This window comes from Gavialis gangeticus, unplaced genomic scaffold, assembly GCF_001723915.1.
Source record: "Gavialis gangeticus isolate Ggan-Ray unplaced genomic scaffold, GavGan_comp1, whole genome shotgun sequence".
Lineage (NCBI taxonomy): Eukaryota > Metazoa > Chordata > Crocodylia > Gavialidae > Gavialis > Gavialis gangeticus.
This window is the reverse complement of record NW_017729022.1, coordinates 60060427-60078543: the sequence shown is the minus strand read 5'-3', so window position 1 is coordinate 60078543 and position 18117 is coordinate 60060427. Positions and strand designations below refer to the sequence as shown.

Sequence of the window (18117 nt, the reverse complement as noted above, 5' to 3'; positions counted from 1 at the left end):
ACGCAGCCAGGAATGCAGCCCAGCAGCTTGGAAAGCAGTGTCTAGCCGTTAAGTTTGGGGGGAAGAGGTGTGTGGGGGGGGTGCGATTGAGGCCCCCATGGTGGGGGAGGGGCTGGGGCTGGGGCAGGTGCTGTTCAGATGGGGCGTAGCATGGGACGGGGCAGCGGGAGTCTCATCCAGAAGGTGCGGGGGGGCAGTGCAGCTGCTGCTGCGCATATCCCCAGGGGAGGTATGGGGGGCTTGTGCCCCCTGGATTTGTGTGTGGGGCGAGGGCAGGCTGCCTACTGCAGGCTGGGGCTGGCAGGGGCAGGACAGGCAGCAACAGCACTGGGAGGGGGGGCTACAGCAAATTTGGGGGTTGCTGTAACCCACCCTGTAACTCCCCCTTCCAGTGCCATCCCCACCTGCCCCGAGCTCTGCCCCCGCACTGGGAAGAGGCCAATGCAGCCCCCAGCCCCAGCCTGCAGTGGGTAGCCTGTCCTTGCCCTACACACAAATCTGGGGGGCACATGCCCACCATGTCTCCCCCAGGGCTGCATGCAGGGTGGGAGCTGCCCCACCAAGACGAGCTGCCCGCTCTGTCTTGTGCCCTGCCCCACCCTGGCTGGGCAGCATCTGCCCCAGCCCCACTCCCTCCCTCACTGCGGGGGCCTCAGTCTGCCCCCATGCCCTTTCCCCCCACACAGGCTTACCAGCCAAATGCTGCTCTTCAAGCTGTGGGGCTGCATATCAGCAGTCAGATCGGTATCAGTCAATATGGCTGGTTAATAATCAGCTGTTGATATCAACTGAAAAAAATCTTTATCGGTGCACCCTTAGAGGAGGCATCTTTTTCTTTACACTTCCCAGCTTGGGGATGGTCAGGGTGTGTGGTGCTAATGGGCCACTCTGCCTTTCTGTGCTATTTAGATGGGTTACCACTGCTGGCTGTGCGGGAAGAACAGTAACAGCAAGAAGCAATGGCAACAGCACATCCAGTCAGAGAAGCACAAGGAAAAGGTTTTCACCTCTGATAATGACTCCAGCTGCTGGAACTACCGCTTCCCCATGGGTGAATTCCGGCTCTGTGAAAGGTATGGAGCATGCAACACTTCCCCTGGGGAGGGGAGAGGAGAGCAGACCTGGATGGGGCACTATGCTCTGAATAGGAAGCCCCAAAGGATGTCAGCACATGGGAGTTGGGGTGAGAACTTAATGGAAACATCCTTGGTTACAAGTCTTGTAGGAGTGCCTTGGTATTGAGCTGATATCCCTCCCACCATGAGTGACACACTGCAGAATTCAAAGGCAGAAGTACTTCACCACACTCACAACGGCAGCTTAGGCCATGGGAAAGGAAAGAAACCTGTAGCCCCACTACTCTGCCATGCTGACTGCAGTGACATTAGTTCTCACAAGCTAAGCAGACTCTGATTGGGTCATTGCTAGGATGAGAGACACCTTCAGAAAAACCCAGGCTCCATATTAAATGGTTTTAGTCTCACTTATCTGCACTTCTCTCTGAATCAGTGTCTTAAAATGTTTGGAGGAGGCAATATGGTGCTGGAAGTGCCATTTCAGGTATAACAACTGGGGCCTTGGCTACTTGTGCCTGTTTAAAGTCCCCACAGCATTTTTCTCAAGAGTGCCAGTGCTAGTTTATAAATGTGAGCCAAGTACTAATGTATATGATTTCCTTCTGCTGAACAGAATCCCCTCCTATGCTCCACTGAATACAGTTACTTCACTTCTTGTGCTTGTGCACCGTTATACAGTCTCCACTTTCCCTTCAGAGGTGACAACATTTCTGTTGTGTGAAAATGGATCCATTTAAGGAGATGGTTGCAAAGGCTTTCAGAGTATAGCAGTTTTTAAAGGTGCTACAGCAGTCAAGTAATCTGTTTAATTCTGCTCCTTTAAACGCATGAAATCAAGTGAGCTGTTCTTGTCTTGGCAGGTTCCAGAAGACCAAGACCTGCCCTGATGGGGACAAGTGCCGCTGCGCTCATGGCCAGGATGAGCTGAACGAGTGGCTGGATCGGAGGGAAGTGCTGAAACAGAAACTGGCCAAAGCCCGCAAAGACATGCTGCTTTGCCCCAGGGATGACGACTTCGGCAAATACAACTTCCTATTGAGGGATGGCGTATAGTGGAGGGATGGGGAACCCATTGACTGGAGAAACACAGTGGCAAGTTTTCAAAGGGTGGCTGTGGCAAAGAGTTCAAGATACGTGTCTCACAAAGAGAACTTTTTTTTTCATTTTGTTTTAAGATTACCAAGGTGATTTATTGGTGAATGAAATCACAGACTGATTCATCTTTGGCCAGCGAATGCCATGCTCATAACATTTGTTTTCTGTCTTTCTTATTTTAATTCTCTTTCCCCATCCTTTTTTTTTTTTTTTTATTTAAAGGAACAAATGCTGTCCCCAGTGGGGCATGAAAGAGAAAGAGAGATTCATGTTGTTAAGATTCTCCTGTCCCCAGATTCCAAGCTTGACTGCCTTGTTTTATGGGACATCACAATATAAAGAATACAGATATGGAGGAAAAGCCAAGTGAAGGGTCAGGGTTCTTGGAACAAGCATGCCTGTAAAGTTACATATGCCCCTTATTCTCAGTATTATGAATTAGCCTCCAACTATCTCCTTTGACTGGCATGCAAATGTGGAAGAACTGTACCAAAACAGCTGTAGTAGAGACTCAGATAAGAATTGCCTTAAAATCCATTTGGCTTAAAACATCTGGATGGAGCTCCTACTCCTGGGTGATGGTGAAGGAATAAAATTAGATCCTTAGTCTTCCCCAGAGACACGCATGACAGCTGAAGACCATAACGGGTGTCTCACTCCCTAGTTGACTTGGGTCTGGGAAGTACTTTTGGCAGTTTGAAGGCAGTCATAGGTGATTGTTTCCTGTTGTGATTGATTGTAGCCGAAGAGAGAATGGGTAATGGATTGTTTGATGTCTTTTTCATGAACCGAAAAAATATCAGATGTTTCTTAAACTGGCATGGCTGCACACATAAGATCAGCCAGAGAAGGGAAAGTAACTGTTTTTTTGCCCTTTGGCTGTGGAAAGTCAGTCAGCTTCTCCCCTCAGGGGGGGTTTACCTCTTTAAATGGTGTAACCTAATTAATTGCTTGGATACTAGTCCTGTCTGTAAAGACTGAAGGCTCTGTCAAAAGAAGCAGGCCAAAAGTCAATTAAGTGGACATTATTAAGTAGTACAGACCCAAAGTTTAGGGTGTTACTTAGTGTTTTAGCGAAACAATATGATTAGAAGTGATTTCATGGGTTCTGTGACATTTGGAGCTAGCACTATTCTCTGATGTATAGTGTGGCTACCGAGAGGGGATCCATGAGGGGGGCTAAAACATGCTGTACTTCTCCAAGGAAGGGCATGGCCTCATGTCTTTCAGACAGGGATGCATTAAGGAAAAGGCTGCAAGCAGCTGTAGTGTCTGCTGTGTCACTTGTATGCTGGCCTCTTTAGAATAGTGGTGAAAGGACTTGATGAAGTTCACATCTCTGACACTGGTATGATATAAATTATGTTAGAAAGTTAATCAAGCTCAAATGGAGGAACCTAGTTTGCTGATAGGTGGACATGAACTGTAATGCAGAATAATCCCTCCCACGTAACTCCCCTGGGTCAGGATCTCAGTATTTATAATGGCAGTAGTGAGCTTCTGACGGAATGGGGATATGCCAGTAGACTGCTTTGCTGGTGGCCAACTTGGTGCCTTGCCCTATTCCATCTGGACCTGGTGAGTGGGTGTATCAGTATCTGCATGGTTCGTACTGAGCTTCCCTGTCCATCACTTCCTTCAGTCTACACATGCATGTGATGCATCTAGACAGCAGCATTGGTTCCAGAGCACTCCGCCTCTACCTTCTTGAGAGAAATGTCTTGTTCTTTACAGTGTCTTACAGGATTATTATACCAGTGAGTAGTCGGAGCCCTGTCTGGTGTGGCATCCGCGCTGCATGGATAATAAGTAAAACATAGCTGTACATTGCATGGTGCTGGGTGCCATTTTCATCACACCTTCCCTCCCACTCTAGTAACACTTGTGTCTGTGGCTGAGAGAGATCACGTAGATGTAAATACATGGGCAATATTGAATTGGCAGCTGGCATCTTTATAAACTCTTGTAGAGGCAGCTAGCTCAGCTCTTCCATAGTGGTTGCAGTCTCAGAAATGGGAACAAGGAGACCTAGATTCTGGTCTTTCCATTCTACCTCTGCTACTCACTGGTCCTGGAGAAGCTGCTAGCCCTCATTTTTCTTACTTGTAAAACTGAGGTAATGCTTTACCAGGTATAAGACCTAATTCGCTAATGCCTGCACAACACTGCGAGATCCTTGCATGCCAGGGCACTGGAAGTGCATAGCCTGTTTAGGATGAGTGCTTTATGATAGAGCTGGGAGAAGAGGGAATCCTTTCACCGTTGCTGCCCACTCCTCCCCCCCACCAGAGTGAAGGGAACTGGGGACCTCCTACCCCCAGTGCTCGCTCACCCCTACCCCCTGGTCCCATGGGGCATTGCAGTTTTTTGGGTGGGTGGACAGACACTGTATTTCTTCTGACCTTTTTCTAGCTACCCTATCCTTGCCTTCCCAATGTGTGTTCAGCAGCCACACCACCCACAGGATTTACCAGAACCAGAGAAGTGGGCATCAGTCTGCAGGATTGTACCCTGTTTTAGGCAATGGGGAAATTAATTAGCATTGGGGAATGCTGGTAAGCATTTTTGTTAAAACCAAATCTGCATTTATAGTGTAACTAGTGTTCGCTGTGCCATGATTTAAGATAAGATGATCATTTATTTAGATTATGGAGGGGAGTGATTTAAACAACTCCCCATCTCTTTAATCAGAAAATAACTGCTCTGCACACCCTCCTCTCCAAACTGATAGTGTTCCCAGGGCCTATTGTTATGAAGAGGGCAAAGGGAGGGAAGTGTGTTGGGGGGGATGTGGTCACAGGTGCTGCATTGAGTATCTATTTTTGTTTTCCCTAATATGATAACCTGATATGTGGTGTTGCAGTATTTTGTCACCAGACTTGTTTTAGTGTGTATATATGTGACCCACCCCCGTGAAAGCATATATACACAGGTATTAAATATATCGCTCTATATAATATTATATATGTGTGTGGTATCAAAGGAATCTTTTTAATGAGGGTAATGGAAAAGGACTCAGGCCAAGAAACGCAGCATCTCCTGTTTAAATGTAATTGCCTTTGTTTTGGAAGGGGGCACATAAAGAAGGAAGGGAGGGTTTAATATGGACAGGTATAAAGTTCTAGATAGAACAGGTTTCTCTTATACCTCTGAAAACCCTCTGGTGATGTTCTTACAATCCCATCTCTGTGAAAGAGTATTGAAGTGCTTAACTGGTGAGTGAACTATCAAGGACAAGAGGCTCCAGATTTGAACCCTTATTTTATTTTCCTTACAGCTCTTTTTAAAAGTTCATCGGATCTTTGGGCATGTAAATTCATCCTGCCAAAAATACTCGGCACTGGGAGCACAACAATTAACCTGTAGGCCTCCATGGTGTTATTACATTGCTTTTGGAGCACGCTCAACCAAGCACTCATGAAAGACCTTGCAATAACAGTCTAGCCTCTCCATTTATGTGGTGTGGGAGCTAAGAGTAGAATTTTCACCAAGGAAACCGCTCTGAGGGGTGTTAACAAAAGAGATTTCTTTTTTTAAATAAATAAAGAAAAAAGGATAAGGAAAAAAAAAATATATCCCTTAAGCACACAAACGCACAGTATTTGATTTAAATCAGTTTGTTAAATACTAAAGGATTTAGTGAAAATCCTTTGGGTCAAGGGTGGGATTGATGTGACGCTGGTGTCAGAGTTAACCAGACCTTTAAAGAAAAATCATATATTTAGATCGTATGAAATCACGCATCAAAAATGTATGGGCCCTTAGCATGTAAAAGGGAAAGAAAGCAAGGGGATGCTTCAGTTCTAAGCTGGATAGTAATGAGTTACAGTCCTTTAAATTGTCTTTGTATTAATATAATTCAAGAATACCACGCTTTACTATTAAAAAGAAAACCTTAGTATCTTTCAAAAGATCTAGTACCAGGATAATAATGTAGACGTTTTAACAACATTTTTGTTTTGTTCTTAATAAAAAACAAACAAACTTGCTTCTTTTAGCCTTTGTAATAGAAAATAAAAGTGTGCACTTTAAACCCTCTCCTGATGGTTTGTTGGGACAGTGTTTTCCTACGAGGCGCAGAAAAGCGTTATTTGGGCTTCAGGGCATCTCGGATGAAGTAATACTGTGGTGAGTATGGGGTGTGAAAGTCAAAGGGGGTGTTCCTGTGCCAAGGGACTGAAGGACACCTGGTACCCTTTGGTATAATATGGAGCTGTCTTTCTCATTGCAAGTGTGTGTATGTGCATGTGTATCATCAGACACATTACAGGTCTCTGCTGGATATGCCAGTCTTCTATATGAAAGCAGTCCATTTAGGAGATACAATTTTAGTCCTCATTCTGAGTCTGCGCAAGGTTTGTGATCCCATTCTACATTGATATGTCTCCTAATTATGGGGCAACCAGGATTTGAAGCTGCTGATTGCCAGCTGGTTGTAACCCTATTCCAAGAGTTCTTCTGCTGTGTGTGCTGCTTTGTGCAACTAGGTTAAATGGTTCCCTCCCCACCCAGGTTTCTGTGTAAAACAACCTCCCAAAATGCATTGCATCATGAAAAGCTCCCCACAGGCCTCTGCACCTAGGTACTGGAAGCTCAGGCAGTACCAAGTACTTGCCCAGATTTTCATCTAATATAGGAATACTATATCCACTTGGGCAACACAGGGAACTTAAAGGACATCTGATACTAGGACATCTATTTTCACTAACTGCCTAAATGCAAATCCATCTGAGATTCCCCTTGTTTATAATGCAAATGTCGGAGATGTTGCAAAGAAAGTCATATGGAAGCATTTGGCTCCTACTGTGATGGGGGCTCTATAAATACCCATATACTGACTGGAGTTGAGGGATCAACAGATTATGAGCTCTCCATGGGTTCAAGATTACAAAAAGGAGCCTGGTTACAAATTGCAGAACAGCTTTGTAGAGGGCACAGGCAGAGGATGATCCACTGATAGAATGCCGGGCTAAATGAAGCTGGCAGTGCAAAACCATAAAAAGAAAACAATCCAACACTGTTTTAAAATGTCTCAAGATATTGCATGTAAAATTTGTGAGATGGTTGTGTTACAGCATGATCAAGGTGCCCTTTGGTAAGTTCTGTAAGCACCCTCTATGCAGGTAGCATGCCTTTGCCTGGAACATTGAGTGTGTCTCCACCATTTGTGAAAAAGCTGTAAAAGTACAAAAGGCAATAGAGTAAGATGGAAGGATCAGAAGGCAAGACATGAGGAGAAAAACTGATGGGGCAAAGTATTCATGGTCAAGAAAGGAGAATCTTCTTCAGGGACATGCACCCAAACTGAAAACACCTTCAAGGTAAAATGACCACCAAAGTTCACTGAAGGAATGCTGAAGCTTGAAGACAAGGAGCAATGAATGGCTTGGAACAAGTTAAAGTGAAAACGCAAACATTTAACAACGAGAGAGTGAGCCATGAATTGCTCTTGCCACCAGTGAAGAAGGCTCCAGGGTTGCACAGCAAGCTAGATAACATGCTAATTTAATGGAGGAAGAACTGAGAAAGGCAGTAGAAGAGATTGTACTGGATGAACTGAACAGAATGTCAGAGAAGTGGGAGGTGCACCCTCAGTGGGCTAACCAGGGGTGGGTAATGTTTAAAAAAAAAAAGACCTTTAATGAAGTTGCATTGTAATCTCACAATCCGATTATTCCATGCCCGGCCTAACATGGGTTTTCAAACTGATTCATTGATTGATCACATCTGTCTTTCCACATTTGATTGATCACATCTGTCTTTCCACATTTATAGAGTATCACTGTAAAACAATAATGCAACATGAAGAGGCAAATATTGTCGTGAATCATAGTTATTATTGTGGCAGTGCCAAAAGGCCAGTTCAGTATGGAGCTGCATTTTGTGAGATACTGTACAAACCCAGCAACAGATGGTCCCTGCCCCAAAGGGATTACAGTCTAAGCAGACCAGATAGACACAGGGCAGAGAGAAGAGCAGAGCACACAAACAGAGTGAATGATGTGATGGCAGCACACACAGTGGGACCACAGATGTGGGGTTGGTGTAGTCAGGCAGGTATAGGTAAGTAATAGGAAGGAAGGGAATGACACGCAGGGGAGAAGACACTAAGAGGCAGGTGTGATATAGACTTAAGAAACTAGGCAGTAGAGGGTACCCATCAGCATGGGGCAGAGAAATTTCTTGGGCAGCTTGGAAGTCCTTTCAGGCTTTGCAGCTGATTCTACCAGCCAGTTTCTAGGCAGCGCATCTTCAGCTGGCACCCACTGCTTGGCACTCCTTGGTCTCCCATCAGGAGCACCATGTAGTTCTACATGCATCCAAAATGTGGATGCCTCTTCTGCACAGTTTGGGATCCAGTGAGGTGCTTAGATGGCCATGGCTGAGCCCCATGGCTAGGGACAAACATTATACATAAACCAATTTAAGTGATCAGAAACTGGTTTAAACCTATAACAGAACAGATATTCAGTGGATATAAACCAATTTGAAAATGACTGAAATTGGTTTGAGCTAAACCTGGCTGAATGTAGCATCAGACTTAACTGACTTGGGTCAAACCGGTTTATGCAATGTCTGTCCAAGACCCCTTGCTGGTTTAAGTTAAGCCAGACTCCCCCAGCATCCCAGCATGCTCTCTGGGCTGAGCGGGGGTCTCTGCTCCACAGCAGAGCTGGCCCCTCCCCTCTGCTCCCAAGCTGTAGCTCCCACAGACTGCAGGTATCTGCCTGGCTTCCCCCTGTGCTCCCCGCCCCCCCCACTCCCTGCTAAGCACGAGTGTCCTGCCAGGGCCTGGCCAAGCCTCCCCCACACCACAGTTCAGCACTGAAATAGAAGGGAGAGCTGCTCTTGCACTCCCCAGATTCTAGCCTGAGCCACTGCAGACATATGCCTGCATTTCTGGGATGTCTGTGGTTACAAACCAGTTTAGATTAGCCAGGTTAGACTAACCTGCAAAGATTGAATTAATTCAGGCTCAGGCTTTTGGAATGTCTGTCCCTAGCCCATCTAACCCTTCCTTGCCGGGGCAGCAATCATTACTATGACTGCCTCTGACTGATCCCTTGGGCTGGCACCTCTGCAATTCTGTATATGGGATGCTGCACTCCAAGCATTAACATTCTCTAATTGCCTTAAGAACTACAGGCTCTAAAATGAGACCCTAGGCACAGACTTTTCATGCTCAGAGAAGAAGTGTTTATTCTTGCAGGGGTCCTGGATAAATCTCTCTTAGTCCTAGAGCAATTCCCTTGGTCTACAGTGACCGTTCTGGTGCCTAGAAGGAGGGGCAGGGTTGCTTGTTGCTGTAGCTGCATATTGACTAACACCCTGCCCTGGTACTCCTTTGGCAGCAGGCCTAGAAAAGTAGAGATGGGTAGCACCAGCTGAATAGGGAGTGTGACTGCTTCAGCATTCATAAGCCAAACATGAATGGGAGAACCTGCAAGGGAACTCGAGGTGCTGTAGGAAGTGGTGTGAGTGACTCATGCCCACATGCTGCCTCTGAGTCTGTGCAGAATTGACATTTCAAAATGACAGCACAGGCTTCTGCCATCTCTGCTTGGAGACCTAAAAGAATCAGAGACCCTGACTGTTCTGGATCATCCAAAGATGTTTTTCGTAACAATATGAGTGTCAGCCTCATCCAAGTTCCGGCCTGGGTAATTGTTTTCTTCTGACCCAAATTCCTCCTGGTAGCTTCAGTTGGACACAGTGTTCTTTGCTTCCTGTTCTGATCTGCTGTTCAGTTCTGCTGTGTGGCGTATAATCCCACAGGCAGCTACATTTCAGTGACGGGTGAGTAGTACAGTCTGTACAGTGCTTTGGGATATAAGGGGTAAAAGAGGTGGCTGAGAGATGTCAGTATTAATTACAGAGCTGGTCTTAGCCGTCTTATAAAGAATCACAGAAAAATAGGGCTGGGAGGGATCTCTAGAGATCTGGTCTAGTCCAAACCTTGGGTCAGACAAATGTTAATCTAACCCAGAGTTTCCCAGACTTTTGGCACCTCAGGCACTTTTTTCTGGATTAAAATTGGGAGCATGCTTTTCAGATTTCACAGCACCCCAGTTGAAAATCACTGAGATTAGATCTAATTCAGAAAAGATATGGAGGGGGGCCTTGAGGCTAAAAAAATGTTGAGAATCACTGATCTAGCTGGTACCACCTAAGGGCAGTAGGAGCAGGACCTCACCCTGCTGTGCCTTGCTCTTTCCGATGTCTGCCCCCTGCTGACCTCTGGTTTGTACCTCAGGGGAGAAGAACAGCCCCTGCTACCAAGGCTCCTCCTGCAAGGTCTCACATACCCATGATCACCCCCATGACCCCTAGAGCATGGAAGGAGTGAAGTGGATGAGCCAGGTTGCAAAGTTTTCTCTGTCTGCATTCACTTGCCCACTTGCAGTCAAGTGCACTGCTGGGAGCATGAGGGGGTCAGGCACAAGGGCTGCTGAGGAATGGGTAAAGGAGGGAATGAATAGCAATGGCAGTCTCCAGAGGAGCAGCTGCAGGCACTACTGGAGTAGCTGGGTCAGGCATAGGGTCCTGGATGGGAGACTAGAGCATTTACCCCTAATGGGATCTCACAGCACACATCTATCCCTGTGCCATGGCATGCTCTTTGGGAATCAGTGGTCTAACCCAGTGCTTCTCAGCCAGGGAACTTTTCAAGGGTGCTGCGGGATGTCATGCACTGTTAGGTGTGTGCACACAATTCACATGATAAACCCAGAGTTTTCAAATAGGAATCCATAGTGTAAAAACTTTCTGAGTTGTTGTGGTCTTTCTGAGTTCTTTGCAACAGAACACCTCTAATATTTTTATGTAGTCAAAAAATGAGTGAAAACAAAAAACTGGTATTTTCCAAAGGGTGCCTTGAGTCTAACAAGGTTGAGAACAACTGGCCTAACCTGCCCTTTCAAACTTCCAGTAGCGGTGATTCCACAACTTTTCTAGGTAAAACTGCAGACCACAGGGGAACTGCACTGCATAATTTGTAGTCTACAGGATTCAAACCTGTACAATGATTTTTTTATTACAACAGCCTACCTTGCTGGTTACAACTATCTGATATAAAAGAGGCATGAGGGCCTACACGGAAGAGCTTCAGTTGCTTTAGTGGCCACCTCAGTCAGAAGTGCTGATCCTTCTGTGTTTTCAACTACTTTCCTTTCTTCCATCACTCTCCTATATTAATTTGACTCCTAACAGGGGTGCTGGAAGCAAGGGACTCTTTGTGAGACCATGCATCCGGCATTTTCCAAATCTGGTTCTATTTTGGCTACCACGTTTCATAACAACAAGAGAAACGCACAGCTGCAGCTCTAGGTCTGCCTGCCTTTTCCTCCTGGGGAAGAGATGCTCCTGGTGATTCCAGGAATGATTCTCATGTTAGGTCCCTGCCTACCATCTTAATTTTCCAGGGAGCAGCAACCTGCAAAGGATAGGTTTGGGTTAGCAAAGGTATAGGGGACCCATCTGCAATGAGAGTTGTCCAAGGGGACACATTTTTACATTGGCAAGCTAATTAGCTTCTGGCATGCCCTGTGTGAGCAATGTCTTCTGCCTAAGGCTAGAAATGCAACTTATTCTGTTTGCTTAGCCCATTTCAGTTGCTTGTTCAATACAGGGGCCCCAGTAATAGACCCTGCTTGTCATTGATATGTGGGACAGAAGGAAGGGGCCAAAGCATTGCTGCTAGGACTCATTAACATTGTGAAAAAAGAACTGAAGTGCACACAGACAATGGGGAATAAGATGGCAGAAAAAACCATAGGACTGTCAAATGGAGGGCTGTATGGTCCATGGGCTATACACAAGTGCCAGCTTGAAGTACTGATCACAGCAATGCCAATCTGAAGTCACAGAGATATTGGTCATGGAGATACCTAGCCAGAGCAGCTGAAAAACCCTGCTCTGACCACTGCACTTGGCTGTGAGCTGCTGTCAGACAGCTGGGGAAGCATTTCTCAAGCTTGTGTTAAGCAGGGGTGAAGGGGCTGAAATTCTGTTCCTACAGGTGAGACCAAAAGCCAATGCTTTCCCCACTTCAAGGAGGAGAGTGCTTTATCCTATTCCTATGGCTTCCACAACAAACAGCCTGCCCTCCCCTCCCTATCACCCTGCCTGGGGGAGCTGAGCTGAAACTGAACACCCTGCGGTGATGTGCCTAGTGATCAAAGAAAAGGATTAAGGAGAAATGTTCAGCCTGCTGTTGACATGAGGCACACCTCCCTGGCTCCCACCAGCAGCCTGTATCTGGGGATTAACTCTAATTCTTCCTCCTTCCCTCCCCACCTTTCCTCTCCTGTAGGAGCTGTGACAGGAACATTCTGATCAATCAGGCTGACCTTTTCTGATTAAGCTGGGGGGAAGGAGGCCTTTCAACAACCAACTGGGTTAAATTTTTTTAATTGTCCTGCTGCAAGGAGTCAGACAGATGTCCATAGCAATCAAATTCTCCACCCTTAAAACAGGATTTTCATGTGTAATTCCATCACATACTACCCCCTTGCAAGATACCAACCCAGGAAATAAGGAGGGAGTTTGGTGTAAGCCCTTGTTGAGTACTAACACCACCAAGTGGGAGCAGTTTTGTAATGTAGGCATGTACCTGATTGTGATGGCCTCTTTAAGACTACTTCAACAGTGAAAAGAAATAAATAAGCAGTCCAGGAGTTGGTAGTCTAGAAGCCAGTTAGCTCCGGGACTAATAGATCATAGCGCTGGAAGATTATGTCCCCTGGAGAAAACAACGGCTGAGAAAACTGTGGGAGTCAGGAGCATAGCCTGGCAAGGAGAGTTTGTACTTGCAGGACTGCTACAGTATGCCATTTGGTTAAGACTTTATAAACAGAGTGCCAAATGAGGCAAACCCAGTTCAGATACTCTGGTTCTGTCAATAATTGTGGGAGGGGACTGAACCCTGATACAGTACTTATACAAACTAGACTTAAATTGATCAACTCCTTTTACAGTCACTGAATTGAGTCTCTAGCATTGTAACAATAGAAAATCTCCCTCTTCCATTCTTGACCCCCTGAGCCATCCAGTTGCTGCTTTGCTGCATAATTATTTTTTTTAATAATTGTGTCTCCATTTATTTGAATTACACACCCAACAGCCTAGCCTGTGGTGATCAGTTATAATTGTTCACAAAGGGCAAAAGATCCAACCAATTAATTTAATGCAATGGATAGTCATTGGCTAGGGGCTGATTCAAAATGAACAGAAAGATACTGGAAAGCAACTCAAGGAAGGCCACTGAACCTCAGTTCTGTTTGGCAGCTGCCCCAGTAGGCTTAGTACAATCCTTTCCAGCTCTACTGATGCAGTTGAATCCCAGACTTCCACTTGCTCTGGTATCACAGACCTGGGCTCCCAAGAGGTGGTATAAATGCCTTTCACTTATAACCACCATCCCTGGAGGTGTGGATAATGCCCTTCTGGAATGGGTAAGCTAGATATGCAGCAAACATTCCTTTTCAAACGTGGTAGTGAAACGTAAGTCATTAGCAGAGAATGTGTGGAAATCTGGCTCCTGTCAAAAGCTACAAAAATTCCTCAAAATAAGTCCAAATTATTTACGGAATAAATAGGTAAATCTCCTGCTCAGTCACTGATTTCAGTTGATTATTTAGTACATTAGGGGGTTTAAGACTAAATACCAAAAAATCTAAATGACTGATGTAGAAAGGTTAATGTCTAGCCACCAATAAATTGTTTCCTGGTACGATGGGAAATGAATGCCAAGGAATGAAGTGCCAGATTTTTATAACTACAAGGGTTGGAGCCTTCCTAAAGTCCGCTAGGAATCCTTTTGCAACAGAAGTGACACTAAAGCCTTGTGAGAGATGACTACATCATTCAATAGAAGATGGTTCTGCTGCCAAAATTAATTGTCTCAACTGAATGAAAAAAACCCATCTATTTATAACATTTCTATTCTAGGAGACAAACTGCACTCCATAAGCAGAGAACTTCACTTACTCCCCATTGAGGCTGAGCTATAATAATAATGAATGCTGAAGGTTGAGCAAAATATAACTGAAATGGGTGAGTTTAGCCATCACCCTTTATTTAAGATAGCTGTAGGGAACAGTTAAGCTCCTCTATGAAAAAATACTGATTTTCTGACTAAAACATAGGCCTCTGCCACTGCCCAAGGCCTCACAAGAATTTGAATGATGCGTATAGAAGGGCCCTACCGGGTATTGTTTTGAGTGAAGGCATATGTGTAAGAGAAGCAAGCGAATGGAAGTAGCAGAAAGCTCACTACAGCAGTGCTCCTAGTATGACCCTGAGAAAAAGATGAGAGTACTGTCTGGGCTAACAGCTTAGTGGCACACAGGAACATGGAGCTGTGCCCAAGGAAATCATCTCCTGTTGTTTGACTCCTGTGTTCTGAAGAACCAGAACCCTGCATGTTCTTTGTAAATAAAGAGGTTTTCTTCAAAGATACCTGACTTCACCATGTCCTCTCTTAACCAAAACAACCCCTCCACTCCCCCAAACTTTGATTTACTGTTCAGATCAAGAAGGGTACTAATGATGTTAATGATAGTGGCATCGAGGGTGCTCAGTGATACACTTTAAGCAATAACAATTTATGATAAAACTCTATAGGAAAATACTCTCTCAATGTGAAATTAATTTAAAGCAAACAACGCTAAATTGTTAGATCTGCTACTAGCAAAAGGATCAGTTCCATGAAGAGCTGGGGTTTGAAGGAAGGAGTATGGGCCTACCATTAATTGTTATTAAAACACATAACTGGAGTGAAAAGAATGTGAAAAATGCAGAGAGCTGTACTGAAACAGATGCCAGGGGAACCATATACTTAGGAACCCAGTGTAGCAAAGCCAGTATCCCATGCAGACCTAATGCAAGCATGAGAGTGGGATCAGCAAGCAGCAGGGTGTGTGCAATCAGATATGCATTCAGCAGGCCAAAATTTAGCAAAATGGTTGTGAAGGTAGCCCAAACCTGCACCATATAGGGCTTTAAGATCTAGGAGTGGTAACTCAATCTTAATTCACATAAAGAATGCAGGGCTGGTATAATATGATCATGGTTGCTCAAATCTGTGAGCAAACATGCTGCTAGGGGATTAACAAGTTGTGAATGATGAAGTCCTACTGAGAGCTACATTTAAATTTAATTACAACATAAACCTTTACACAAGCCTGTAAATCATCGCAGGATAAATAAGGGTATAGCTAGTCCAAACTGGACACCTTGGTGCCATAGCTAATACATGGCTGTTTCAGATGAGACAATGTTTACTTAAACTATCTTCACTAACCCCCATCACATCCCCTCACAAGTAGGGACCCAAAAGAAGAGACAAGCTCCTTGTTTTTATGATGCTACCCCCTGGAAGGATTTGTTTTCCAAGGTCTTGAAATCAAGTAAGCCCTGATACACCATAATGTATTATGTATTATAGAAGCATTTCTCCAGGACAGAGACAACATTTTCTGGGTCTATGGGACAAGAGAAATGTATAATTTTAGCAAGACATCTCAGAGATATAAGTGGACATAAGAAATGATCTATTTGATCTCAGTTGAATAGCACCCATCGTTTGGTCCATCACTACCAAATGGTAAAACACTCGTGCTGGCAATTTCACACCCTCATAAATTCCCTCATTTGCTGCAGCAAAAATCCACAGTCAATAGTTCTACAAATTACTGACAAGAAGATTATGCAACAGATAACTAGGGGGTGTTCAGTCAAAATGTCCCTGATCAGTGCAGTATCACCTTCCAAGAGAGGTCACAGCCCAGCATGGAATCAGGATGTCACAGGTGTCCAATGGCATGTGCAACTGAAATACCACCACCCCCTCCATTACTATCTTAGAAAGGGACTAACTGTGATTTGGTCATAACTGAACTGATAACCATCCTGGAGTCAACAGGAGGAGAGTGAGAAGGACAGATCATTGCATATCGAGGCACAGTGGGTGCCAGTCCACATTATGCAGACATGGACAGAGCCTCACAATAATGAATGGCTCTACAACCAATCCACCTGCCTCTACCAACCAAGATGGACAAGGTTTGAAACTAGATGGTAGGTGGGAGAGAAGAACATAGGCCTTCTCCTTGAAAGAGTATGTCTCTTTTCTGCCCTATACTGAAGAATGGGTGGAGACTCAGAGCTTCCTCGCTCTACAAGGGAGCTGCTGACAAGTTGGTCTCCACCAGGGAGAACCGATTCTTCTCCCCTGGGATTAAAGTAGCCACAATCTTTTGAGCGTTAAGGAATCCTCTGGGGCCTATCACTTTACCATAGCTTTTGGCGGAGAGGTACACTGTAAAGACTGGTACTTGTAGGTAGTGCCAGCCTGCGTGTGAGTTGATTGTTATCAAATGTTGGCTATTTCTTGTTTTTTGATTTAAAGGAAGGTGCTGAGGGCTTAATGTTATTGAATCTAAGTGCTGTGCCAAAAACACCTAACTTGAGATTTTTTTCAAAGCTTATTAGCTCTAATTAATTTGAAAATCTCAGCCATACAGCCCAGGATAAGCACGTTCCCCCATTCTTTCTATTTTAAATATATCTAACCTGTTTATTGTGATACTGAAAAGAAACACAGTATTCTTGGAGGGGCAGAAAAAAGATCATCAGTTTTAAAACACTGTCCCAGCAAAATATGTAAGCCAATGAAACCCAGACCCTGGCTCCAAAGCCAAATTGGCTTTTCAGCCTGTCACCTACAGCTTTCACAGGAAATGTTATGAGGGTTTTTGTTTGCTTGCTTTTTCTTTTTGCTGCATGCATTGGCTGCGTTCTCCATGCAACACCTACAATCTGTCTCTTTCAATCTGTACAAGTACCGTCCTGTATCCTTTTGAACTGAAGCATGTTTATCACAGTGCACTTAAGGCTGTGAATGCTGTCATGGCTTTTTTGGTTAACACTTGACTGCTCATGCCATTCTTGAGCCAGTCCTGAATGCCAGGGGTTTTTGCACATGCATATATTTCAAGGTGTGAGTGGTCCCACTCACTTCAGTAGAGGTACTTTTCTGTGCTCAAATTAAGTATGATGTAACTTGCTTTGCTGGCTTGGGTCCACTTTCTGGGAACCCCAAGTGTTAGAAGTTGTTGATTTGCCCATGCTTATGAAATATTTAATTAGTACTAATTTAAATACACACATGTGAAATGACAGCAGAGGAGTGCAGAGGGATATAGTTAAAAAGCGGGGAAAGTAAAGGTGGTTCTGTTTGCCCCATGCAGCCGCAGAAACACGATTCTGAAAGGTTCAGGAGAGACCGCTTGAGGACAGCCAGATCTGTTCCCCCTCAGAGCCAGGTGACGTCAGAGGAAGGACTTTAGCCACTAAAGTGGGAAACATTTATGCTCACGCTTAACTTCCCACAAAGGAAGTCAACAAGCCCTTCACTACCTCTAAAGACCTCAGCTCCATCACCCAGGATGGTGTCTGCTCATCTTGTTGTTTCTGGATCAGCTTTTGCGTTGACTTTGCGGACGAATGCTCCTTATTTTATTGTGTTCTATTTTTTTAGGCAAAAATGGGTAAGAGTGAAATTTTTGAAGGGGAACCCCGGTGCCTTGCCCTGTTCCCAGTATTACCCGTGTCAGGGCAGCATGGCAGGGCTGCCGCTGTGTCCAGGGAGTGTGCCTGAGGGGAGGTAGTAAACAGCATGGAGAGATGTCAGAGAGAGGGGCTCTCCTTGGGCCTGGCAGTCACTGGGGTACGGTACAGCGCCCATCTGTGACTAGCTCTGAGGCTCTGCAGGGTCAGCGGCGGAAAAGGCACACAGACACCTCAGGAATTGGAACGTTAGGTAACTAGCCCCGTTCTCTGCCCCCTGATTGGCCGAGGCGCACCCTAGCCGCCTATCCTGGCGGGCAGCTCAGCCCGGGGCGCTCGCGGGGCAGCTCCGCCATTGGCCGGCGCGGGGCGGGGC

At 45.2% G+C, this 18117-nt stretch overlaps 1 protein-coding gene across 3 annotated transcripts in view; it reads left to right on the top strand.

The window, feature by feature from the left end:
- The window catches only part of ZC3H7B (zinc finger CCCH-type containing 7B), a 90141-nt gene extending 83932 nt beyond the window's left edge, over nt 1-6209 (top strand). For all 3 annotated transcript variants that reach the window (XM_019515116.1, XM_019515114.1, XM_019515115.1), the window contains exons 22-23: nt 910-1073; nt 1937-6209. In XM_019515116.1, coding sequence (XP_019370661.1) covers nt 910-1073; nt 1937-2129 — 357 coding nt within the window. In that variant the 3' untranslated portion in view covers nt 2130-6209. The remainder of the gene's footprint in view (nt 1-909; nt 1074-1936) is intronic.
- Nucleotides 6210-18117: the final 11908 nt, after the last annotated feature.